This window comes from Pararge aegeria, chromosome 12 (genome assembly GCF_905163445.1).
Source record: "Pararge aegeria chromosome 12, ilParAegt1.1, whole genome shotgun sequence".
NCBI lineage: Eukaryota > Metazoa > Arthropoda > Insecta > Lepidoptera > Nymphalidae > Pararge > Pararge aegeria.
In genome coordinates this window covers 5,125,292-5,152,953 of record NC_053191.1, presented here as the reverse complement: position 1 = coordinate 5,152,953, position 27,662 = coordinate 5,125,292, and the positions used below count along the sequence as shown (strand labels likewise).

The 27,662-nt window shown below is 37.3% G+C and overlaps 1 protein-coding gene across 6 annotated transcripts in view; it reads left to right on the top strand.

Moving 5' to 3' along the window:
- The window catches only part of LOC120627972 (unconventional myosin-XVIIIa), a 281,655-nt gene extending 255,305 nt beyond the window's left edge, over positions 1-26,350 (top strand). For all 6 annotated transcript variants that reach the window (XM_039896116.1, XM_039896114.1, XM_039896115.1 and 3 more), the window contains 14 exons: positions 12,619-12,762; positions 14,689-14,922; positions 17,049-17,165; positions 17,588-17,749; positions 18,234-18,410; positions 19,777-19,906; positions 20,329-20,476; positions 20,635-20,740; positions 21,114-21,311; positions 21,776-21,985; positions 22,276-22,442; positions 22,735-22,944; positions 23,267-23,374; positions 23,782-26,350. In XM_039896116.1, the coding sequence (XP_039752050.1) occupies positions 12,619-12,762; positions 14,689-14,922; positions 17,049-17,165; positions 17,588-17,749; positions 18,234-18,410; positions 19,777-19,906; positions 20,329-20,476; positions 20,635-20,740; positions 21,114-21,311; positions 21,776-21,985; positions 22,276-22,442; positions 22,735-22,944; positions 23,267-23,374; positions 23,782-23,869 (2,199 nt within the window). In that variant the 3' untranslated portion in view covers positions 23,870-26,350. The remainder of the gene's footprint in view (positions 1-12,618; positions 12,763-14,688; positions 14,923-17,048; positions 17,166-17,587; positions 17,750-18,233; positions 18,411-19,776; positions 19,907-20,328; positions 20,477-20,634; positions 20,741-21,113; positions 21,312-21,775; positions 21,986-22,275; positions 22,443-22,734; positions 22,945-23,266; positions 23,375-23,781) is intronic.
- Positions 26,351-27,662: the final 1,312 nt, after the last annotated feature.

Genomic DNA, 27,662 nt, shown 5'->3' with positions numbered 1-27,662 from the left:
AAAAAACCTACAGGAAACGTTATTTCCTACGGCTTAAAAGTATCCTATGACTAAAGCCATTAAAAGCCATACCTTAATAACACTTCTGTACACCAAACTGAAAAAAGGCCTAAATGCAAATCAAAGAGCAATCTACCATAAATAGGTATATATTCAATTAGGTAAATCATTCCAGCCTACGTCAGCCCCAGAGGGGAATACTACCAACGCTTAAAGCAATATTAATTTAATATTGCTGTCATTTTGTTTCCGAATTATTATAAGTTTTATTTTAGGGGCGTTAAGGTTATATAAAAATTACATTTTAAAATATTAATAATTTCTTTCAATCATGAAGAGTCCGGTTTTTTTTGTAGTACTGTCAATATTTTTAGATTTTATTTCAACGTTTTCTTATTTAATTTAAGAATAAAAACTAGATCTATTTATGATACATCAAAAGGTTGTTGGCCTACACACATTGTACGTGTATGATGAAGTTTTCCCCAATTTTTCAGCCTGCGTAATAAACTCTGCGATGTAGGTCATACGTGACATGTATAAAACAACATCGTTTTGCAATTTTCCATCAAATTAAAATCTTTTTAACTCGCGCAAATCCTGTGCCGCTTTCACATTAGCTTTTGCACTGGCGATATTAACTTTCTACATCATCTAACGAAAATATAATTTATAACGTAGGCTCGTTGTAATAAACCGACATAGTAAAAGGTTCTCAAGATCGGTCGTAAGCAAACAATGGCCAATACTTAAGAACCTGTAATTGGCTCGATATGACTTTGTAATCGTGGTCTCAGCGACGTTATCTATTACAGTATATAAAGTTAAATAAGGAACCTAACATAAGGACCTCCTGTTTCTCGTTTATCACCAATGCTTAAATATGTTACTACTCACTGTTTTTCACCGTATATTTAATGCATTCTTAAGTGGACGCCTACGTTGTTTTATTTTATTTATTCTTCTTTTTTTATATTAAATATTCTTTTCAAGTGTAATGTTTTCTTAAAAGTAAACAGCATTTGAAAATATATATTTGATTTGTTTATGTGCAGCAATACTAGTTACTGTAGTGAATTTGACAGAGGAATATATTATCTATATATATGGATTCCTTATATATTTATAGTATCTATCTATGTATGCAAAATTTCAGCCTTATCTGTCCATTAGTTTACAAGAGCTGTACGTAAGCGTGCAGTGAGCTGTACGTTGATAGATAACAGTCCGTCTGTCATTTCCAATTACATATTAGAAGGCTTTGTTAATATGTTTAAACGATCCAATCCCCGCATTATTTATTATATAACCCATTTATTGAGTGAGGTTAAATTAACGCTCTCATTAATAGCCCATAACAGTCCACTGCTGGACTGAAGGCTGTAATCAACGTTATTGTATAGTCAAATCTAGTACAAGTTAGACTGCAGTCTCACCTGGTGGTAAGTGATGATGCAGTCTAAGATGGTAGCCGGCTAACCTGTAAGGCAGTATGGTAGCCATACCCCCTAATGGTTTTCTACGCGACATCGCACCGAAAGACTTAATCGCTTAGCAGCACGTCTTTGTAGGTCGGGTAGTTACTAGCCGCAGCCGAAGCCTCCTACCAGACCAAACCAGACGAAATTCGGAAATTATAAGTTCCTAAATTGCGCCTACTAGGAATAGAACCCAAGGCCTCCCACTTAAATTCACAGCGTTCACCGTTGCGCCAGAGAGTGCTACCAGTATAACGCTACTTATCAACGGTCAGTATGAACGTACCATAATACCTACAAGAGAACCGAGCCACTGCATCCCATTTAAAGATTGATTTACCTCTCCCGAAATATTCCGCTGGAGTATTAAACGCTCTGACTTTGTTAATTAAAATCTAACGAACAAAGACTACATCGTTGGTCTAGTGAATAGCTTGTTCAAATACGGATCCCCAGGTCCTGGACTCTATAACCGGCTAAAGCCAAAAATTTTATTGGGTTTTCCGGCAAGAAATTTTCAGTGCTTATAATCGTATAGAATAATCAAAGAAGCGGTGATAGCGCATTGGTTAGGATAGGAGCTGGACTTAATTCGTGGAGCCGAATTCGAATCCCAGCCCGCACCTCTAACTTTTCTCAGTTATGTGCGTTTTAAGTAATTAAAATATCACTTGCTTCAACAGTGAAGGAAAACATCGTGAGGAAACCTGCATGCCTGAGAGTCCTACATAATGTTCTTAAAGTTGTTTGGAATCCACCAATCCGTACAGCGTGGTGGACTACGTTTTAACCACTTCTCATTGTGGGAGGAGACCCGTGCTCTGTAGTGGGCCGGTAATGGGTTGCTGTGTTTTTTTTTTTAACTTTAGACGATGTTTGTAACTTTTCAGTCTTCGGGCCTTGCCAGTCCCAAAAGTAAGATGCCAAACAAAGCGCTTTTGAACCCGCTCAATCCTAAGCATATGCGTCGAATAATGTGGTCGCCAAACGGTACTGCAATACTCCACGATACTAAGTACTAGTGATTTATACAACAATATGTTTGTATTGGTTAAAGTAAATTCCTTACCATTACGTATTACAAACCACTAACATTTTTGATGCCTTATTTATCACACTGTCAATGTGGGGTACGAAAGTTAAATAAAAATTAAAGAGAAAATTACTCCTAAATCCCTAACCGTATTTACTTCACCGAGGGAATTGTTACCAATATTATATGTCGAAGGTATAACGTTTAGTTTCCGTGTAAATTTAATATGTGTACACTTTTTTTACATTAAGATCAAGATTGTTATCAGAGAACCACTGGAGTATTCTATTAATATCATTCTGCATAAGTTTACAGTCCTCAGCGTTGTTTATTATTCTGATATTCTTATATTTATTATTGATGATGATGATGATGATGATGATTATCAAAGATGGTCTTTGAAAAATGACGTTTGTACCAACCACGCCAGCAGTAGGGCATTATTAGGCTGATAGTGAAAAAAATAATTTTGAAATCTTAAAAAAATCTGACTCAAAAAGAGGGATATTATGTTAGCCCGATTATAATCGAAATATATTAAATCAATGGCTTAGCCTGTATTTCTTGTCAGTATTGGCATAGCACTCAAATAAGATTAGAGATATTAGATCGATTCGAATGGTCAATTGCATAGTCGATTTTGGTATCACTCCACTGTCTTATAATAGTTGAAGGTTGAAACTAAAGTTAAAATTCTTTACGTTCTTTTACATAATTATATGCAGTGAAATGTAAAATGTGTTTACTATGAAGCCATTGAGGGAAACAGGTTATGAGTTAAGCAGTCTATTTAGTGTGTTGGTTACGTTTATTTTTACAATCATAACTTCCTTATGATGGACCGCAAATCCAATTTTAATAATTCTTGACGAAAAGTAAAACCCGAAAGAGTCAACATGGCGTCCAGTAAACGCGGCGTTAAAATTTAGGTGTCTCGAACCATTTTTATTTTTTTAGGAATTTTGTTGCAGTGCGGTTTATAAGGTTATGAAGTTTGTTTTTCAATATCAGATATGTCCAAATAGAATAAACATGCCATCAAAGTGGAAAATAATAAATAAATAATAATACGTAATACTTATTCAGAGATACCGTCATTTGCAAATTTTTAGTGCACGGCTGTTTTTTTGTTAAATTGTAGGTATGCGACCAATGACGGTTCGTCGCAATTATTAAAGAAGCATGACATGACTATGTAATTAAGACAGTTCTACAAACATCAACTGAATATAAATCAGACTTTTTTTAGTAAGCGTATGTAACAAAGATATTTTATCATTGTAATTTGTATCTTACACCCACGAGACATCTTATGACTTAGCACCAAAAGCGTACAGCTTTTTATATGGTTGAGTCACATCAACTGAAAATAATTATGTACCTATATACATTTTATTATACAAATGGTATTTTGTGAGAATATATTTTTCTGAAGTAATTTATTGGCTGTTAAAGTGTAAAATGTTGATATTTAAAAGAGAAACTGCTGAGTTTCTCGCGGGCTGCTTGAATGACGTTAAAAACTCTAAAATAGGCAGATTAGAAATTGATGAATTTGTGTACTTCGAGGAGGTTCTCAATTCGTCGGAATCCTCTTTTTTTATGTATGTTATCCGATTACTCGAAGACGCCTAAACGGATTTGAAAAGTTCTTCATTTTGTTTTAAACGGCATGCTTTCCAGGTGGTCCAGGGAACATTTAAATTTTATTTAATATCTTTATTAAAGCAGGTAAACAAGCTAGCCAATAGTATACAACGGTAGCAATGTTTTCGTACAAAAATCTTTCTAAATTAATCTAAATGGGCAGTTCTAAGTAACTACTGTAAAGTACCTACTGCTATGCTTTTCCACACATGTGAAACAGATGGCCTATATAACTTTTAGCCGTTGTCAACCTTGTTAAAGATAGAGATTTTACGTACAGCAGTATCCGGAAGAACGCAAAGAGAGCACTAAATGTGTAATACAAACGAAATGTCAACCTTTGATAACTTCTAATTCGCGTCATTCGATCAGTAGATTGTTATGTACTCAACAATGCATGTTTTTAAAAATTATTAAATACAAAAAATTGAAATTAAATCAAACATTCATGCAGTGGTAAGTCGTTAAAGCCCACCAACCCGTATTGGAGTAGCGTGGTGGGTATGTGCTCTAAAACTGTCTTTAGTATGAGAAACGAGGCCTGTGCCATGCAGTGCACGTTAATAGGCTGCGGATGGGCATACTAAGTGATAGCTACAGACCAAAACCCCAGACTGGTGACAACTGGCAAATACAACCACACAGCGCCCTCTGCTTAAAAGTTTTTAGTAATCTTCTCCATTGGCACCAATATACCTACTCGTTGTTTGTTCTTACGGTTAAACGGAATTGCGTAATTCGTTCAAATCCGTGACGGATGTGAGATCATTTGGGCGTACTGGCTTCTCGCTTGCAACGCATATTGGCAGCTGCCACCGCGTTATTTATTTCTCATTGGATTGATCCGACAATACCTACTTTAATGCTCAAAGTTAAATCCATTTAGCTTCGTGTATTGTTATAGGATTCATTTCGGTATTTTTGATTTTGACGACCGGCAGGCGCAGTGGGCAGCGACCCTGCTTTCTGAGTCCATGGCCGTGGGTCCGATTGCCACAACTGGAACATGTTTGCGTGATGAACATGAATGTTTTTCAGTGACTGGGTATTTATCTGTATATTATAAGTACTTATGTATAATATTCAAAAAAATAATCATCAGTCATCTTAGTACCCATAACACGAGCTACGCTTACTTTGGGTCTAGATGGCGATGTGTGTATTTTCGTAGTATATTTATTTATTTATTTATTATTATTTAATTTGGAATCCATAATGGTTATGATGATTGAAAGCGGCTACACGCTTTCAATCATCATAAATAGCGTTGGACGCCCGCCGCTGGACGGTGGTGTTTAGTAGGGATTCCTTGCGAACGGTTTGATGACGTAGTCTTCAAGAACTTCGTTTTCCGATGCGGTATCGCCATTCCACCACCTTGAGACCCGCAGGGTGATTACCTATCTCACGCCAGGCGTAAATCTTGCGATCTTTGCTGTCCAACGTCACTTTTGTTTTTTTTATTTCATCCAAAAGAGACGTTTGACAGCAAAGATTTACGCCTGTCGCAAGCCTGTTGTGATATACATAATCACTCTGCAGCATCCGTAGGTTCTCCGAGCTAAATGCTCAACCATTGCACCGAGGTATGCATTACTTTAGCCTCGCCACTTGTAGTGTATGTCGGTAGTATTTCTACAAATCTCAATCATTTCTTTGGGTTAAAAAATTATTTATTAAAGTGATGTGTTTTTTTATTTATGAAAGTACTTTGTCGATAATAACATCGATAGAATGGAGAAATCCGTTCCGTTTTGCAAAAATACTACTAATTTCGCAAAAAAAAAACACGCAGTGAATTTTAAAATTGTAACCTTATGGGAAAAAGACTAAAAAGTTGAAACTGAAGTTTGTCATGTGAGCTTTTATCCTTATTTTCCGTTTCTCGACTTCACCATTATAATTTTTATACTACACAACAACTAACTAAGCGTAAGCAATTTTCGGAAATTCTGGAAGATTATTTCGTGCAATTGATGTTATTACTGCGAGAAATCCAAACAACAACATTAACCCTACGATAATTTTAACGGGAACTACTTGGAACTGTTTTACATCGTTATGTACTGAAAGCAATATTGCAATTTCTTGGCAAAACAGATACTGTTTTTGCCAAAATACCGTATATAAAGTACTTAAAGCTCTCTTTATATCTATAAAACACCACCGTAACTGACTGAATGATTGGCAGACAAAGCTGATGTCCCTAGACATTTGGCGTATTGAGGAAATATTTCCTTAGCATCTCATGAGATCCCTCAAAAAACACGAGGGTGAAACGTGGGATGGAAGTTTGGTAGGAAATTCACAACAATTATAGAGCATAGACCCAAGACGCTGCTCCAATGCAGACTGTTGGAATTTTTACCATTAATATCACGTATATCACGATAATAACCGGAAACAATAGCTTGACCTTCGTGCTCTCCAAGTTAAGGGGTGAACACTGCTAATTCCAAAACTCCGGGTTGGTACCCACTAAGAATTTCTATACCAAAACATCCAATTCCTAAATGTTGCCAAACCTTCGCGATCTGTAGTCGAACTTGGTTAGCAAAAAAAAACTGATGCAGTTTGTTTAGTTTGTAACATGTTAAGATGGTGGTTGATTTTATTTACTTAAAAGCCTATAATCCAAACCATATTTTACTATTTGGTTGCGTGGCCAAATCCCGGTTGCTTTTTAGAATTATACGCTTAAAATTCGAGGCATCAGATAGTAGCTGTATCAAGCTTCCAAGTAAATCCCATGTTTTTAAAATGTCACAGGTATCTAAGCGAATAAATTAATTGGCTGAAGCGCTAATCACTTTTCTTCATCTTTCAACGGTAAACAATGTAGCTCTTGACTATACAGCAATTCAATTTTAGTACGTAGCTGATTCGACCTCGGCTAATGTAAACATCCTAACATAAATTTTATCGACGCGATGAAAATAATAACATTTTTCTGCGTTTAACTAGTCATTAACACAGGACTTTCAGGGATGGATATATAGGGTCGGAGTAGCGTTCCAGAAAATTAAACAGACCGACGACGGTTGGAAATAACTTGCCCCAGACCTTTGGGTGCTGGAAATATACCCTAACATTGTACTGTATAGGTACAACGTGTAAAGGAAAACCGAAATAATACTTGGTTTGGGCTTTAGAGGTACATTATGTACAGTCTCTGAGACTTCTGCGAAACCCAAAACCAAATAGTTTTTGAGTAAACCACTGCCATAGTTTTTTCTGAAAAAAATCAAATACAGACCTTACATCACATGCAAAATTAAAATCATGCCATTCCTGTCACTTTATTAGATACTCGTCGCGTAGCGTAGTAGTAGAATTCGTTTGTATGAAAAAATAAATATGCTTCTTTTCATTTCATAGTTTTACAGGGTGATTCCTTATGAAATATACATATGCATTATTAAACATTATTTCGTAATTCTGTTACACGTTGTATAGTTTTTGTTTGTGATGACGTAAATGATCAATTCGGATAGAAACCCATAAATAACAGTTTTTCATGGTGGGTTTCTTTGATTCAAAAATTTTATGGTGGTGTGACCTAGTTATCAAACGGTAACTGTAGAGGTATCCATCCATGAAAACCGAATTTCGAATTTAACTTTGTCGTCTAAAGCTTCTCCGTCTTCGGGAGTGCCATAAACGATTGTTCTTAGCCAAAACTTGTCTAGTAGCTTAGATACATTATAGTTGCTTAAAAGTTTCTTTTTTTTTTCATAATTATACACCATGAACTTACGTAAAGTCTGCCTAGTGCAACCTTCATGATCTCCGAGTGACTGCTTCTGTCCATTCGTATTTCGTATTTATTGATTCATTTATTTGTAAGACACACCAGCATTGTAATAACATTAATAAAAAGTAAACCGTGTTAGAATTAAATATTCAGTCCAGAGCCATTTTACAACAATCATCAGTTATAGGTATTCATTTATCTGTCGATGCGTCTACGCAGTTAGAATATATAACATACAATAACTGTATGCCGAAGGACTGTCAGTGTATTTTGAAGGTTCAACCTGCGTCATTTTGAGTTGCACTTCGACATCTACGTAAACTAAAATAGTCGAGCGGCCACGACTGCCCGGCGACCGAGTTAGCCGGCGCAGTGCGTTCGCGGAGCCCTCACACGCCGGTGCTATTTCCAACCGATGTCCCGACGCATTGCGAGCCGGCCGCGAAACTAATACTGCACGGAGCGGTGAAATGGCACTGGACTTTCACCAAGGAAAACACTTCCGCTCATGTAGGAAACGCAAGCGCGCCACCGCGTAGACTAAAATGCCACATGCGGGTATAGCACTGAAAGCCAGAGCCATGAGCACCAATAAACTGAACATCCAGATACCGGAACAATATGTTAACGGGTCACCAACCAACGGTGCACTATCTCCGATCTCCAATGGGACACTTTCGCCGCCTATTATATTGGATGCAACTCCTAAGAAACCTCCTAAAGCCCCACTTGGACGAACTATACTGCCCGTGAAGAAATCCAAAACTCTGCCTATTAATTTTGAAGAAACTGTCGCACCTACGGGGCTACTTAACGGTAAAACACTATTTATCACTAAACCTTTAAAAGAGGTAGTTACGATACCTCAAAGTTCAGCTGAAAATGGAAAATATCTAACAACCCGTTCACCGAGTCCATCATACAAAAGGAGTATGTCGCTATCTGTGGAAACCGGTTCAATTGCAGAGCTCGCGAAACGGCATGTTCCAAACAATAACTTACTAGTTTCACGGTCACCGAGCCCTTCATCATACAGTAGTGTAAAGAGTTCAGCGAGCCAATATTCAACATGCAGCAGCAATGGTACTTTCGTTCCTATTTCGCGTTCCTCTAGCATGAATTCCACACTTTACAACAGGAGTCCGACTCCTAGAAGATTGTATCCACAAACATCTGATAGATCGGATGCTGTTAACTTACAAGAATTGCGATCCAAAGAACAAGCCCCTGTAGTGTTTGATGCTAATTTATCTTTCGTGCTTGGATGCAAAAAACAGCCTGTAAGGCAAAGATTTAAACCAATAGCGGCACACTTGGAAGAAGGGACGTCCTCGAACTATCTAAGTAGCAAAATTGACAACTTTTTGAAAAGAACAGACCATGTTATGGATGAATGGAAAAGGTTTGGACACAAGAATGATCTGGATATATACTGTGATGGAAAAAGGAAAATTGGAAGATCTAAGTCAGCGACAAACATCATGATTAAAGGATTCACTCTATTCAGCCGAACTGGAAGTAGAGCTAGCAGTGTTTGCCGATCTTCCAGAGGAATTTCCGAAGATCGAACAACAGTTTCGGAAATGGATGAGGTGAATCATAAGTATAAAATTTCTTATTTCTAGAAATCGCATTCATTCTAAATCTGGAATTATATAAATAAAATAAAAAAACATACAATAATAAATTATAGCTGGCCGTTCGATAGTTTCACGCATTAGCCATGGCGCTTGAGGCACGGATCATTATTACCGCATCAGCGAGACGCTTGCCAAAAGCTTTTTTTTGTCCTCTTACTGTTGACTTGACTGGTTCTACAAATGCGTAAAATTCTTGGCTATCTATCGTAATACTAATATGTTCAACTTTTCAATTATTAATAATAAAGTTATTAAAATTGTTACAATTAAATTATAATTTTGAATTTCACATGTATTTAAACTGTTAGTGCAATCTTAATGCGCTTGGCAAGCGTTTATGTGTTATATCTAATGCAGATCTATCAAATAGTTGTTAAGGCTGGACCTCCCACTCGGCACCAATGTGTTCCAATTTTAGCTTGTTCTCTGAGTTATTACCAAGTCGTTACCATTCCATTCATTATCATTATTTTGCTCTTCAAACAATATAATGTCAAGTGATATTTTGTTTGTGTAAATGTTTATAGAGCTTCGTACGTACGATAAATGATTTGATTCCTTATTTTTCTGAAATGAAAGTATGAACAAACCAAACAACCAACGTTAATAAAATTTTAGGCAATTATGGCTTCAAAAACTTTTTGAACTATCCTAAAGCTTGTTTTATCAAGGACTTCCCGAAAAACGAATGTTAGGTTTTAGGGTTCATATTTTTTTTATCATTTATATAATTGATAAAATTTAAGATTAATCTCAGCAGAACAAGTTTGAACTTTATATCCTCACCCATATTTAGCGTAATAAACATTTCATATGTCAATTTATTTAGTTACGCATTTGTTAATTAAAAACTTCAATGGTTTCTAAACAGAATTTGCACCTAAAAGTAAAAATTGGGAAAAGAAATGGAACTTTTGTCTTGCTTTACATTATACGAGTGTATGACATATATAACGGCGTCACGCCGATTCACGAAGCCATAAATTTATGTTTTGATACTATTTTTTACGAGGCGATGGAAACATCTAACGCTATTTTCTACTTTTATTTTGTTCATTAATTTTTGTTTTTTTTATAAGTCAAGGCATTTAATCAGTTTGTGGTTCGTTTACGGTATCGGAATCCTATTTGACCATCATCCTCAGCTTATTAACATTCCCACTGTTGGGAACGGGGCTCCTCCCTCAACTAATTAGAGCATTGACCCACCCCGCTGCTCAAAAGCAGGTTGGCGGCCTTTAACGAATATAATCATTGTGTGGTACAGAGAATTTTGTAAAAGCAAAACCCCAATACCTCAGTCCACTCGCGGACTAAAGGCCTTAAAGGTGAGTTAAATTTTTTGTCAAATTAAGTTTACACGACGCTTTGTCAATGTTATGTGCACTTGTAATTGACGTGCATATCAGTCCATGTTTTTGTGTGTGTGCTACGTTTAAAAACGTGTAATATGCATGTTGTTAGTGCTCTTAATAAATAAATAAATACAAAAATATGGTACTGGAGAGAACTATTCGTTGTAGAATTACAACTTGGATATTTATTTTAATTAATTATAACCGATGTAGTTATAAATATAAGTGTATTTACCAGACAAAATCTGTCAACATGACAACTAAAAGACATGTCTGGCATCCAATGGCATCGCATTTTATAGATGATTTACCCGACAGAATTCCAAACAATTTATTTACTCTGACTGCGCCAAGTAATTTCTGCTAACACGATTTATTTCGCGGTCAATGAAAGATCGCTTCCAATAGTTCCCAATTAGATATAACATTCTTCTAAATTAACGTTCAAACTTCTTATTCGCTTTTGAATGTTATTACTTACAGGATAAGTAAAGCAAGGCCATTAATTATCATAATTCCGCAAATGCTATTTGTCTCGCGTCCAGAAAGCATTCGGTATTTAGCGCCAGTTGTGTTACTTGTAAAAGGTGTATCCTCGATTCTACCATAAAATATCTGCTTCTTGGAGAGAGAGTTAGAAAATTAGCCCTTCAGTTTTATTATTGTGGCGAACTTACCTGATCATTAATAGCCTCTAGCAGTTCACGGCTGTACTAATGTTCTATCAACTTGAGGGTTTGCCCATAATCCCCACGTTCAGCGGAAGGGCTGGTAATCGCAGTAGACGGTAGTAGTAGTAGTACAGAGGACGCTGCTGTTCGTTTTTTGTTTTATTCCCGTAGTCGCCTTTTTCGACACCCGTTGGTAGAGGGGAAGTGAACAACTCTTCTATTCTCTGATCTGCTGCTGTCATCACACGGCAGGGGTATGGAATCGGTTTCTGCGGGTAGGTATCGGCACCCATAATGATTTATGATGCCGGCACCGCCATCTTTATCGGGAACCGCCTTCCACCAGACCAGATAATATAAAATCATGCAATAAAGATGTTGGGGGCTCGAGCTCTTATTAAAGAATTGCCAAAAAGGGTGTCATAGTCTACCGGGAATCCTAGGTCTTGCAGTTAACTTGGTTAAAGAATTAGTTTGCCCATGCAAAGAAGCAATGCTGTAAGTTTAAATGTACTCTTACAGGCATCTTAGGCACTACACTATGCCTCGTTGCAGTTGTTTCGAAGTCTTCTAGGTAGCTAGGGTAGCTAGGATTTGAAACCATCGTTTATAAACTGATCAAAACTTCGTAGGGCATTACAGAAACACGGGCTATAAAGAGCCGCCCTTTGTCCATCAACCTAAGGCCAAAGGACGGCGGTAGAACTTCTCCGGAAGAGCTGTCACAAAAAGCTCTCGATTGATACTTAAAGAAGAAGAAGAAGAAACACTTTATTGCACGTATAACATACAGGAAAAGAAACAGTAAGCAGTATACAATACACAAAGTGGACATGCAAAGGCGGCCTTATTGCTGCAAGCAATCTCTTACAGGCAACCTTTGTAGATAGGACTTACGGCAAGAGAACGGGATAGTGCCAAGAGTGTTGATAGATATACATAAATACTAAAATGTAAAGATACACATACATAGATAATTTAAATAAATATAACTTAAACTTTATTTTCTTCGTGATATCTTATTGTTATTTTTTTTACAGCTATCCGAAGTCGGTGGGGAGCTAGCGGAGGAGCGTGCCGCGGCTGCGCTGGCGACAGAACGTGCTGATGCCGAGGCGGCAGAGCGACTCCGCGTAGAGAGAGACAACAGAGAGTTCCTAGCTAACAACCAACGGTTGCAACAGGTAAAGTAGTCACCGGTTATACATAGAAACTAGCTTTATCAGATTATAAAAGTAACATGGGACCGTTTACTTTTCCCAAGTTTTAATATACCCTATCCTATGTCGTTCTCCCATAAACGAGCTAACACTATGCCAAATTTCACCAACATTTATTTACTTTAGTAATAAGTAAATATACTACGACAATACACACATCGCCATCTAGAACCAAAGTAAGCGTAGCTTTTGTTATGGGTACAGAGATGACTGCTGAATATTTTTGGTAATAACATACATAAATTCTTATAACATATAGATACACACACAGACACTGAAAAACATTCATGTTCATGACACAAACATTTTTTCAGTTGTGGGAATCGAACCCACGGCCTTGGACTCAGAAAGCAGGATCGCTGCCCACTAGTCCAATCGCCCGTCTTAACTGTGAATACTTTTTTATTTACATCTTCCGGGAACATTATCTTGGTGCATTTTGTGGATATTATAGATCCATTTTTGTTCGTCGATCTACATAGGTAGGCACTTACGTGCCAAACTTCTTCAAAACCAGTGGAATGGTTAAGCTATAGGTAACAAACTAACAAACATACTTTTGCCTTTATAATATTAGTATGGATAATAAAGAGAGTTTTAGGATTCATGCATCTATTGCACGCACTTGTATAAAACTATGTTTGAATATTTCATTTCTTCACGATATCAGTATTTAAACGGAGCAATGGGTTGTCGATTTTGCATTGAGATAGTTAAATAATTGTTATTCGAAGAATACAAATCCAAAAAGTAAGTTTTCACTAAATATATTTAGAACCCAACAACTGCAACATTGAACATGAATTGTGAGCTAATTGTGCATGTTTCCGTTTTCTGCCAACGTAGATTAAAAAAGTCACCAGCGACAGTTCTAAAGTAATAACAAAACAAAAAACAAAAGAAATGCTGAGTGGTAAAAATAACACAAGAAAGACATTTTAAACGCAAATTCTCGATTTTCGGAAACTCGAATAGCTCGGAATAATTACTTGACGCATGTCACAAAATTAAACTGACATTTGCCAAAAAAACGCTTAAAATGCGCCGTTTACGTTACGAATATCTGTAGCCTTTGTACCGGATTGGCTCGCTCGCAATCGCGTATGTATCGTCAAAGTAAAACGCACCTAATGTGCCTCGTTTTAGAGTCTCAAATCTTGCACATCTGATTTTTGTTTTACAAAAGTTCTGTCAAAAGTTTGAACTTTAAGACATGTAAATAGGATCCATTTAACTCAAATTTTCAGGTATTTCCAAACTTGAAAACGACTCCTCCATTGAGCGAAACTTATGCTAAGTCTACGTGGCTCGAGCCGATGCCTGCGACCTTAACCGCGTGGTTTCTTGTTTTTTATCAAGTCCTTTGGGGAAAAGACATGGCTGCTTGTGGTCGTCAAGATAACTGTGCAGTTTTTAATCACCTCGGGATACATACAATGTGTTATTTAATGTGTAAGAAGGAATTGAGGAAAGTAATACAAGTTAAAGTTAAAGTCTGGCAAATATTAAGGAATTGCTAGTCAAGAATACCCTTGGCTATTTAATATGCTTTGGGTTGATAATGATGGTGATCATATTCTGGTCTCAGTATATCTGGTCGTTCAGACCAGAGTAATGCAATGAATAGGCTAGGTGTGAATCTGACATTCTACTCGTAGCTCGTATAACTTAAATAGCTTCAAGGTGAGATTGAATAGGCATCTAGGCAAGCTCGCTCTAACGGAGACCTTATAATCGCTATATATCGCGCTGGCATATCGTTAATAAAAAAAAACGTATTAGAAAATTCAAATTAATGTACCTGGAAGCAGTACTCCTGTATTGCTTCCAGCCAACTGAAGTATCTAGCAATAAACACCGTAGATAATGTTATTCATTGTGTTTTTCCAGGCATCAGAACGCCTAGAACTCGAGTTATTACACTGGCGATCAGCAGAAAACGGCGGTGCAGAGCCGTCAGACTCCGAAGGCTCGGAGGCAGATGGCGGGAGCAGCAGCGAGAAATACAAGAGACGGTTCGAAAGAGCACATAGAGAGTTGCAACTGCTCCGAGCACAATTGCGGAGACAACACGAAGACGACCTTGAACAACTGGTCACTGTCAAGAAACAACTTGAAAAGAAGGTAAAGAATTCCGCTTAGTGTTAAAACGGTTACGGTTTACACCGTAATATAGACATATAGGTTAGTTTAGATAAAGGTTGTTGACTTGCAAGAGGAACATTTTAAATTTATGTTTTTTGAAATCAGTTTGATTTTACTATTCAACTTGAGATTTTTTTTAATTGGTAAATATTTTACAAGTTATTGATCGCGTAGAGTTAATATTTATGAAGGAATGAATGAATGAATACACTTTTATTGTTCACCACAGAGAAAATTTACAGAGATACAAATACAACAGCACAATAAGGTAGAACGTACAATTTGGCGGCCTTATCGCTAAATAGCGATCTCTTCCAGGCAACCAAAGGCATACAAGAAAATGTTATAAGAAATAAGTAGGTGGTACAACAAACATAATTACATACAACATATTTATCTAGCATTACTTTAAAAGCTTTGCAGCAAACGCAATAATCAGACCGGTAACTTGTAGATTGTGGTACGGAAAATAATTTGAGGTACAAATTAAAACACAAGTACCTACACAATTGACGTTAATTCTGTACAAGCAAGGTCAGGTATCAAAATAATGTAGGCCAAGATTTGGATTGTACCTAGCGTTTTATCTCTATCCAAAACTCTGTTATCTATGAATATCCTTGATCGCGGCCTGATGCTGATAGTGGAAGTGCCATCAGTTTTATATTGACGTCTCAACGTAAGCCGAAGTATGAAAAATAAACCCATCTTATGTAGTTTGAATCAAAGTGTGTATACTATAAACAGTGATGGTAGACGAAAATGAAGAGGTCAGTGCACTAAATCCCTAGATACGTAAGAATCTATGGTTTCAACAAATCTTCAGATTCAGTTTAATCAGATGTGGCGATAATTTAACGTGTTGGCGTGGATCCAATTAAATTAGATCGAACGATGATAGCTGAGATTAAACTTAATCGGTAGAGTTTCGTAATAGATAACATTACTATTGTGTAACGTGAATTGGTTAAAGCCAAATGTTGTTGATCAACTTTTTCTGATATGATGAGCTAGTTAGACCAAATCGTACTTTACAGCTGGATATTACTTGTTATTTTTTTTAAGATTATTATCATCACATTAACATATTTTCCTTTTCTTTCGGAGTGTGGAAGGAATTAGTAGAAGGTAAGGTAACTTCAAAAAAACATTTTTTTTCTGCAAAAGATAACAAGTCCGCCTCGTCTTCAATCCGCGGTGGAACTGAATATAACTAGACATATTGTTATTATAATAAAATTAAATTTATCTTCAAACTAAAAAATATGTTAAGCAGATTACCTGTTATTTGTAATCGAAAGTAGTCTCATTTACTACTTATTCAAGACTAGCTGTTGCCCGCGACTTCGTCCACGTTTGTTTTTAATTTTAAAGCATTCTATAGGAATAGTTTATTTGAAAAATGTACATTCAAATTAAAAGAGGAGATACATTTACTTTAGGTGTAGTTCTTCGGATATTCTAAAGTGCGTAAATGTATTCTTGTACAAAAATCGGTTGCTGTTCATAAATTAACTTTTCCAATCAAGTGTAGCTCTAAAAATAACTGACTAACTAACTGTGTAGATTTAGTCCATACATTTTTAAACTCGCTATAACTTCTAAATTAAATGTTTTATTATAATTAATAAAAAAGTATCTTACTGCCATATAAATACCCTAAAAATATCTATTTGAATATGAGTTAATACTGCGATACAAATGTGACCCACTTTAGTTTCTACCGCTGATCTAATTAAAGTTTGAAACACAAAGGCTGCTATTGTAACTTATCTACTATAGTTAGAAATACTCCTTCGCGGACTTTGGAGGTAATAACAAATACTTTAATTATGTAGTACCTAATTTCTATGTATCCCCAACCAGGTGTTTGGTAAAGTTATAAAAGGGTAAGGGCTTAAGTAAAAAAAAAATACTTGTGGTTAAAGACGTTTATATTCTGAAAAGAAATTACAATTTCACTCAATGAGAATATCTACAATTTATTTGTATGTTGTTATAATATTAAAATAAGAAACTACGGAACTTGCCACAACTTTTGGGAAAAATAATCTAAGATTATAAACGGTAGCGGCGCAATATATATTATTATAAAAATTTATTAGGTGCAAGATGCCTACGAAGAAGTTGAGGAACAACGTGCGGTGGCGGCCCAGTGGAAACGAAAACTGCAGAAACTCACCAACGACATGGCCGACTTGCGCTCCCTGCTTGACGAACAGGTAAATACAACTTCTATTCAGTTAATACAACAGAGTTTTATAAAGACAGACTTACGTGTAAATGCAGGTCTATCTGTGCGCAGTGGCGTGCACTAGGTTTCTTACCAGGGTATGCATACAGCGGGGAAATTGCATAAAACGGCAAAAATCCTCCTCCTATACGAGTTATATATCAATTTTAGGGTAGGCACTGCTTTTAAACATAAGAGTAATAGTTGTTTTCCATTAATCATATAATGCTCAGGAATCCACAACCAAGCTAAAAATAATAATTACAAAGACCTTATAGTTAGACCTTAATTAGACCCTAAACTGTTCTATAATCATTTACCAATAATAACGTGAAAAATACAACTTCTATCTTTAAACACAGTTTTCTTTTAATATTGTACCTAATAAAAAACTTTATTGCTATAAATTAGACTTGCCGCAACAATCTCCTGGAAAAACGCCAGCGCAAGTTCGACGCGGAGCTTCACAGCGCGCAAGATGAGCTGAAGAGAGAGCGCACAGCCAAAGACCGATTGTCGCGCGAACGAGACCAAGCGCATGCCGAGAAATATGCTTTGGAGCAGAGTCTCTCTGTGAGTACGACACCATAAGTAACTGAAAGTATTGTTTGTACGGTACACATATCTTCGATTTGATTCCGCGCTACATCGAGTAAAGCCTTCTTAATCCAAATCTTTTTTATCTTCGATTTGATTCCGCGCTACATCGAGTAAAGCCTTCTTAATCCAAATCTTTTTTTTTTTTAATTCTTTTTTTTTTAAGGGCTTTTACAGAATAGCTGCATGTCAGCCCTATTGTAACTTAATAAACATTAACCTCTATATTTTATCAGCAAATAATCTACACAAGTGGCACGCCTCGATGGAGTCTGGTCTTCCTAATCCAAATCTTATCTTCCAAAATTCAATTTACGCACGTTTCGGAACATCTTCTGCATGTGATGACTTTACATTGTAATACAAATTTCGTAAAACCTTTTACATCTTACCTCACTGGTCTTTCAGGGGCCAAAATATTAAGGTTTATTATAATTCATGGTGTATGGGAATGTCACAGGAAGCTCGGATGGAACTCGAGCTGAAAGAAGAGCGTCTAGCAGCCGCGGCGCGTGAACTTGAGGAGAAGGGCGGCGGGGGAGATGAAGTAGCGACACTGCGCCGCGCAAAGGCCGACCTTGAGCGGCGTGTTCGTGACCAGGAAGAGGAGTTGGACGAGCTTGCGGGACAGATACAGGTAAACTATACTTTTACGTACGAAATCATAACTACTGTTCACGCTGTTCATCACACTCGACGCTAGATGGCGTCATACGGACAATAGTGACAAGACAATGATCATGATAAGTGACATTTGCCATATGACATCTGTCAGATGACAGATGACATTTGACAGTTTGCAGTTCAGTTATAGTCGTAAAAAAGTAATAGGCCCGTTTTGACATTTGTCATCGCGACGTAACTAGTTATGGAACCATAAGACTCTGGACTCGATACTCACGATAAATAAATTCAAGTTTGTATCAGTACTTGATTGATATTATTATGTATTGTAAAGTGTTCGTTCGTTCAAAGTATTCCTTAAACTTCACAACCAATAGGCGTGACTGGCTGTTGATTATACGTCCACTTTTCAACATGTTGAAAAGTTAGTACTCATTAAAACAAACACAAAAATGAGTTAGTACTACATAAAAACAAACACAAAAATCAAGTCAAATCACTATGTTTAAATTAATGTCCAAAATAGAAGAGCCATAGTTATCGTAATAGTAAACAATATATATCAAACTTAAACGAGCGCACAGTCAACTTTACAAGATGAGGAACGAAAAACTGCGCAGTGCGCGCGGGGACGCTTCAGTCATGTGCCGCTTGGTCAGATACATCAACTCAGACTCATTATTTAGAACCCATTTTGAGAACCAAGCTCATTCTTTGCAGTAAAGATTACTACACAATATTTAATTTCGATATTCAGTAAAAAAATGGTTACAGCTCTAGTATAAAAAAAAAAGACTGAGAACGTAACTGTTTTCGGAACGTTTCGCAACAATTATAAATTGCATGCTACTATATAGTAAGCGCAAAAAGAATACAGGCGATATATTCTTTCATATTATTTAACGTCCCAAAAAAATTTACGAATTTTTTAAAACACTGTATGTAATTGATTTTTATTTATTGTTTCTTTCAGTTTCGTTCCAAGTTACATTCTATGGTCTTGCACAAATGTCAAAACGGGCCTATTACATTTTTACGACTATAGTTGCCCAGTTGGCACAGACAAAAGCCATAAACAAGAATTGAATTGAATAGTTCAGTTGCTGGAAATGAGTCAATGATTTTTAACGAGACTGTCCTTTCATTGGTGTGCCCGACCCAATTTAATTTGATAACAATTTATTTGATGATAACATACATTGTCGGTGGGTTGAAAAACAAAAAATAGCTACGTTCGAGAGAGACGGAGATACTTTTCATGATGCCTATGCAGTGCTACATCATGCTTTGCGTTTATTCAGCGGTCCATCTCTTGATATCAGACCCATACGCAATTCTTCATTAAATAATGTTATATCAACCTTAATATTCCTTTACAGCTTCTAGAAAGTTCTAAACTTCGGCTGGAGATGTTATTGGAACAACAACGCAAAGAGGCGAGGCTGGAAGCTGTCGCTCGTGACGAAGAAATGGAGGAGACTCGCGCCAACGCCTCGAAGAAACTTAAAAGTAAGTCCTTTCAGCTTAAGATGTATTTGATGTCTGCATATATCTAGTATTTATAGACTTTTTTTTATCAATTACAATTACCTCTTGATTGCCATCTCACCACCTGGTAAGTAATGATGCAATCTAAGATGGTAGCGGTCTAACCTGTTAGAATAACTCGATAGCAGTAGTATAGCAAGTTATATTACGGTTTCTACATTGCATCGTCCTGGAAAACAGAAACAGGAATGCGTCCTGCAAAATCTGAGGCGTAGGTCTGTGATAACATCGGCAACCACGCCTTTCAGAACGGAACACGAGCGATACTGCTTGGTGGTTGTAATAGCATGCGTACCCGGACGAGCTTTGTCACGAAAAGCTCTACTGCTGCTGGAGTAAACTGAGCTAAAATTATAGAATTTACACCAAAACTTATTCAACAGTGTTAGAAAGTCAACTAGAAAGCGAGCACGCGGAACGCAGTCTGCTCCTACGTGAGCGACATGAACTAGAGCGACGCCTGACTTCACTCGAAGAGACTGCCCGTGCTGAGAGCCAGGAACAAGCTCAACTTGTACAGAGGCTAAAGAGGTAAACTTCAAAAATCTGTTTTTACGCTAAAGACCATTTTTTTACTATAATTTTCATAAATTTAATAATAGTATATGTAGTTGGAATCCGATTTTAGAATAGCTTTTTAGGCTTAGCACAAATAGTGATAATAACATTTGTAATGTTTCCAACCTTAGAGATCTCAAGAGATATCGAGCTCTACTGAGAGACGCCCAGACGATGCTGGAGCAAAAAGAGAAAGAGGGCGGCGGTAAAGCTCAGATTAGACAGTTGAAGAACCAGGTAAGGGTAAACGATAAACATTACTAACGGTTCTCCTCTCAAAATGTGGGGTGGGTTGGGCCTTTGTTCACATTGATGACCAAGTGAGGTTTGGTAGACTTCGCACCTTTGGCAACATTATGGAGAATTCTCAGGCATGCAAGTTCGCTGCCGACTGCGTCAGTACTTACCGTAATTTGTACCTTATTTAGATAATTATTTATCAATTTATCAATATAGCATCCATAATCCAGTTTATATTCGCAAGAATCACATAATTGTTGGGCCCATGTCCCCACTAAATTTTTAACGGGTCCGGTTTTTATCTGTGTTGACCACAAAAAAAAACAAAATCGCTGCTTCCAAGGTCATCAAAAATGTATTTGTTTTACAGCTGGAAGATCTTGAACTGGCTCTGCGCGCGGCCAACAAGGCACGTTCTACCGCCGAGGCAGAAGCATCCGAGGCCACGGCTGCGGCGGAAGAAGCCAGCCGCGCCAAGTGCGAGGCGGCAGACCGCGCGCACGCCGCGTGCCGGGACGCGGCCGCTGCGCGTGCGCAACTCGACGACGCAGAGGAAGAAGCCGCAGAGGTAACTAACAATACACAACTTAATACCAAAGATTCTATTGTTCATTCGCGTTAAGGAAAGTAAATCATCGTTGTCTGCAAACTTAGCTTCGGCACCTGACGAATTAGGAAGTCCTGGAAAACAGAAACAGCAATACGTCCTGCAAATTATTTTGTTGGAAGTTCATCGAACACCGAGAAAGGCGAGATGTCACTACCCTAAGGAGCCTGTGAGTCTCTTATTTCGCAGGGTAGTGGCATTTAGATAGTTGGGATTTGGTTACACTTATAGCGGTAGGGTCCGTATGCTACCATGGTCGTGAGAATAAGGCTCAAGTCCGAATGACGTCACAAATCGGAAACCTTGTCTTTTCCGGCGAAGACTCTTTGCAGTGTTTGTTTCTGTGTGATTTGTTGAAGGCGCTTCAAATGAAATAGTCGAGAACTGTGATTATTTTTTCGTAATGTTCGCGTCTTTATTTACAGCTACTAAAGAAATACCGCGCTAGCACGAGCGCATTGTGCGCGACGCAGAGTGAGGCGCGCGAGGCGGAGTGCAGGGCCGAGGCGGCGGCGGAAGAGGCGAGACAGGCCAAAGAACGCCTCGCGGAACTAAGCGCTCGCCTCGCGCACGCCGAGGCCGGGCATTCGCACGAGCATCACGAGACTGAGCGGCGATTGGAGTTACGCAATAAGGTACATCATTCGACCAACTTTTTGTACTAATTTCTATATTTACCATACAGAATCTAACTGAATAGTGATTGACTTTGACGTGATAACGGCTTATAAAACGAGGGACGCCAGCTGAACGCACGCAAGCGAGCACGCCGACGTTATGACGTTAAATTATTCTGCGTTAACCGACTTTGCAGACAAACACTTTATGTTTATAATTATTGGTAAAAATATGTATACTAGATTTTGCCGTACCGCCTTAATCCGGCAATGCAAGTATATTGAGGCGTAATTTTTTTCACATCCAGGAATTAGAATCTAGCTTAGAACTGGAAGCGACGTCACGTGCGAGATTGGAAGGTCAGCTGGCGAGACTCCGAGACGCTCACGAGCAACTGGCTAGCGAGCTTGCCTCCGCCAGGGCAAAGGACCACCAAGCTGCCGAGGAAGTGCGCAAGCTGACCAGACAACTCAGGTAAGGACACCGATTTTGTGTCTGTTAATTGCTCGTAATACCGTGAAATGTTGAGTTACTCTGAGAATATTGTATGACCTTTACTTCACTATTCGCACTATAGTACACTATATTAATATCATGTCCTTTATAATGTTTAATGTCATCTTTCGTACATTTGTCTTATAGTTATCCATAAATTATATAGTTCTATCTGGTAAGTGTAAGTGGCCCCGCCGTACTAACAAGATGTAAAATAAATAATCATCAAAAATGCTGTCACGTAACATTTTACCATTGTACTTCATTGTAGGGAGCTGAAAGAAGAGAATTCATCTATTAACGCGAAACTCAGTGAAGTTACTCGCGCTAAGAGCGCCGCGGAATCCGCTGCGGCAGCCGCAGCCGCAGAGGCGGCTTCGGCTAGAGACGAGGCGCGGTTAGCCGCACGGCGCGCAACCGCATTGCAAGAGGCTATAGCCGGCGACCTGTCTAGTCCAGGAGATTCTAGAGATACGGACAGGTAGATATTTAGGCAATATAAATAAATAATCTATATATTGTATAAGCATGGTTTTTCTCTCCTAATTTAAGTATTTAGGTAAGAGTCAAGTTATTACTTAAATGTGCTTACTCTTTTTAAAATTCTTTTAAAAATCGACTATGTCAATTTACTAAATTGTTAGGAAATATTTTGTAGCTTGGTCCAAATTTTAAATTGTAAACAAACGTCCCAATGATCATAAAATAGACCAACGTGTATGCCTACGGCACAATCTTAAATCATAAGTGGGATACCCAATATTTAATCATTATATGCTTAAAATATAAATTTTTTGTTTCAGTGAAAACGATAGTTACAGCTCAGACGAATCTATAGGAACATTTTTAGCCAATCACAAGCTTAGCCCATCTGCACCATCGCGGAACAGCATGCAACTGGACTCACAGAAGTAAGATAATCTAAGGTTTACAAGTACTATCTTCTTCATAGAGTGCCCTGCCTCCTAAGAGACGATAACCTTCCTACTCCTTCGTCATTTTGATGAGAAATATCTATCATCGAGTAGCAGAATAACTTCTTATCAGATTGGCAATTCCTTTACGTACTGCAACCACTAATTATTTATATGATCATTAGATAAATCGAGAAATTTGTAACTCAAAGACTAACGCCTAGAATCAAAAAAAAAAATATATTTTTTTATCTTTTCCTACTGTAACACAACGAAAAGGATATACTCGTATATCATCATAGGAGTGCTATCCTTAACACTACTTATTTCAATCTGTTATCTGAAGATTTTGGATAAACTTCTTGCGTAAGTAGCACTATTGATCTGATTTTTTCCATCAACAGGTCGCACAGCCCAGAAGGCCGACAGAGTCGCTCGAGCGTCGGTTCCGTGTCGAAGCCCCTCACTCCGACTAAGGATTCGTTCGCATAACAGCCGGCCTCCGCGGGCGGATTGCTCGCCGGGGCCCTACCACTGCTGTGCACTGCGCTCTGCACGAGACAGAGGACGCCCTCCACGCACCTCGTCATCGAGTGAATCACTGCGTCATCGAATACGCCAATGAGCATCTATTGCGCCAATGCGTCGTAATGTGCGGTTATGCGTCATCGAGTGCGCCAATGCGTCTTGATGTGCTCCAATCAACAAGTCCAACACTGCGCTCTGCACGAGACAGAGGACGCCAACCACGCACCTCGTCATCGAGTGAATCACTGCGTTATCGAATACGCCAATGAGCATCTATTGCGCCAATGTGTCGTCATGTGCGCTTATGCGTCATCGAGTGCGCCAATGAGCATCGAGCGCGCCAATGCGTCTTGATGTGCACCAATCATCGAGTGCAATAAAGTGCGCGAATATATTATTGTTTGCGCTTATTTAATATCAAGTGCAATATTTGCTCGGGTGCTTCAATGCATCAACGAATGCTCTGATGTGACACGGGATGTCAATAAAATGCATTGTGTCATAGAGTGCACTGTACTAACGCGACATTGAGCTTATATCTGAATGCTTGTTATTAAATTGTCATCATGTAACTCATAATGTTTGACGTTGAATGCTTGCTTTACGATAATTTAAACTTTAACTAAACTTATATTTACCGATGACGAGTGAAGTGGGAACGAAAGTGCTAGATGGACAAATTATTTAATGTGAATTTAAATGAATTAATTAGAAACTGACTTAATAATATGACGATTAAGCTGAAAACATTTAGTCAAATATTCTGTTTAAAAATATTGATAGGCATCATTGATAGATCAGTGTTGAAACAAAGTATTACGGGCTGTCGAGTTTATGAATTTCAAATCAAGACTGAATCCGCTCAAGTGCCAACAAGTCAATGAAGTCTATCAATACAATTCTAACATCGACTTTTTTGCCTCAGCTTAAAATTATATCTCCACAGTATGATAGTATGGTAGAAGTTATGTCTAAAGTAGATGAATGCTTTAATAGTACTGAGTAATAAATAATTATAGACTAAACGAGAGGGATTTGTACACACTCTTAAAAATGTTAACTCTCTTGGAACCGCAATATTATTGGAATACAAACATAACAATGTATTATTGCATTTTGCTATAAAATTAAAATAAATCCTTTTAGAACTTATGAGTAAATAAAAAAATATTGGCTATAAATTTTCTGCTCAATATTTCGACATATTGTATACAAAATGAATTTTTGCGATGCTGTTTTTACATTATAAGAAATATATTGAAAATGTAACTTTGACTTATGATATTGTGATTTACATAGACTTTTATATGTTTGCTAACAACAGAGACCCGAGCGGCGCTCGTGGTTTGCCAAGTCACGCCAAGTTTTATTTGAAAAATGTATGCATTCCAGAAAATATTATCTTCACAACGTTCTTGGCTTAGCATGTTTTTCTTGTGTTCATTAAAGCTAGGTTTAGGTGAACGCGCGACGCCGCACGATACACAGACTGCCCTCTATCTTAAATGTATATTCAAAATGACTATACAACTGATTACAACCTTTTGTTATCCACGTTCTAGAAGCCCACTACAAACCAACATGGTAATTTTTGTCACCGTTTCTCATATACACTTAAAACAATTCATTCCCAAGATAATACCGTCAATATTATTTTCTTAGCTGTATTGATTTTTAAAGATTCATTTGTTTATTTACAATGAGAATATCTTAAGAAGTATAAAAGCGTATCGCTAACGCGCTTTGGGGGATAAAACCTGGCGTTTCTCAGGAAGGAAAAATTAACTATAGGCGTGAGATTTTGTATCGGACGGCGTCATGCATACATATATACCTAGCCTTAACACTGGCATATTTATACATGGCTTGACATAATTAATTAATTATTTATATTATTAGATTTTGTAGAGAGTTAATTTCGAGAGTTAGGAGTAATCGCGCTGCGTTTCGACCAGCCAGTCAGTATTTAGATAAAATAAGGAAGGGACACACAGTATGTTAGGTTGATTGTTATTTAGTTAGTTAACTTGTAAATAACTAGATTGCATATACATTTTTATTATTTAATTTGTAATATTTGTGTGATCAGACTGTTATTCTATGATTTATTTGTTACAAATGAGTTGTTGCTTTATAGTAGACGAACAAACATATCCGTTGATAGATTTTTATCACTCCCCACATTGACATTTGACAGTTTTAATTGTAATTTTAATGTCTTAGCTAATCTATAATCGTAAATTATAATAACTTAATATTCTGAGTATATATATCGTAGTCACTTCTAAATTTTAACCTATGTATATCCTTTTAGATTTGTGTCTGTAACCGCAATTATAAAATTGTCTATATTATATGTTTAATGTATGATATGTGATGAAATGTTACTGCATTCGATATCGGTTGTAAAATGAATTAAATATTTAATAAAGTAACTTAAACTTATACGCAGTTTTATTGTCTCCTAACCAAACCTTAAATATCTACATACAACTTATAATACAGTGATGTGTTCTATATTATTAAAATATCACTGTAGAAATTAAAATGCTTTATTCTATACACTTAGATGCAAGTACTAGTATAATATGTAATTTTTCCATTTTAACAGGTATATAAGATTAATTAAATGAAAGTCAAAGGTCCAAAGGTGGCACTTTAGATGCGTTTATTACATAAACAATGTGTACATGGTAGTGAGATAATGGCGATAAAACAACGAGGGTACCAAACGCACCCTGGGATAAGAAGAAACTCACAACAATCTTAGCTGGTAGTTATTTTTCACCACCATGTCGCATTGTCATTTAAAGTTATTAGAAAAGCCACCTCGTTAGAGCTAGTTCACACACCTAAGATTTTTTGACGTTTATGTTTAATAACTGTTTAAACCTTTATACTCTACGAGGCCTAGGAGATAGTGGCTATAAGGCTTCGGAATCTTCACGTTGTTTCTATCCTATATTCTACTCTCATAGTAGTCCTTAGCAAGGTAGGGTAGGTTATTTATGCAAATAAGGACAGAAAATGTCCTAATATATACCCCTGTGGGACACCTACTTTCACAACTGACAGCTTCCCATTCACGTCCACCTTTTGAATTCTGTCGCGTAAATAGTTACTCATTAAGTCTAAAGCTCACACACTGTACATTAGTCAGAAAATTACGCTACTACGGAAGGTAGCGTAGTTTTCTGACTAACGTTTCATGTTGAACACAATCGAACGCCTTGGACAAATTATAGAACACGCCAAGCGCGTCACATGACTCCTCCCAGGCTTCAAATCTATTTAGTATTAGCTTATCAACAGTGTTGATTGTTACGCGACCCCGTGTAAAACCAAATTGCTTATTGTAAAGTAGATCATTTATTATTTATGAAATTACTACTTTCAGATTTGAAAATAATTATTAAAAGTTTACTGAGAGTGGGTAGTATGGTTAAACAGCGAACGAAAATAAATTAACATAAATTCTACTTAAAAATAGCCCCCGAAACCGAAACGAAAACATAGCCTCGGTAATAAGCTTATGAAGTGTGCTCCGCTGCGTTATGTTGTTGAGTACGCTAGTCCAATGCTGACAGATTAACTATACGGCCGGCTACATACCGACCAACCACGGCTGGTCCTAAGCAACATGACAGTAGAACCAATCAAGTATTTGCGATTAAATTCATGGTGCCTGTTTATCAGAAAGGACGAATTCTATGTTCCTTTCGGTCGCTGGATTGAAACCATGGAACCAATTTACTTT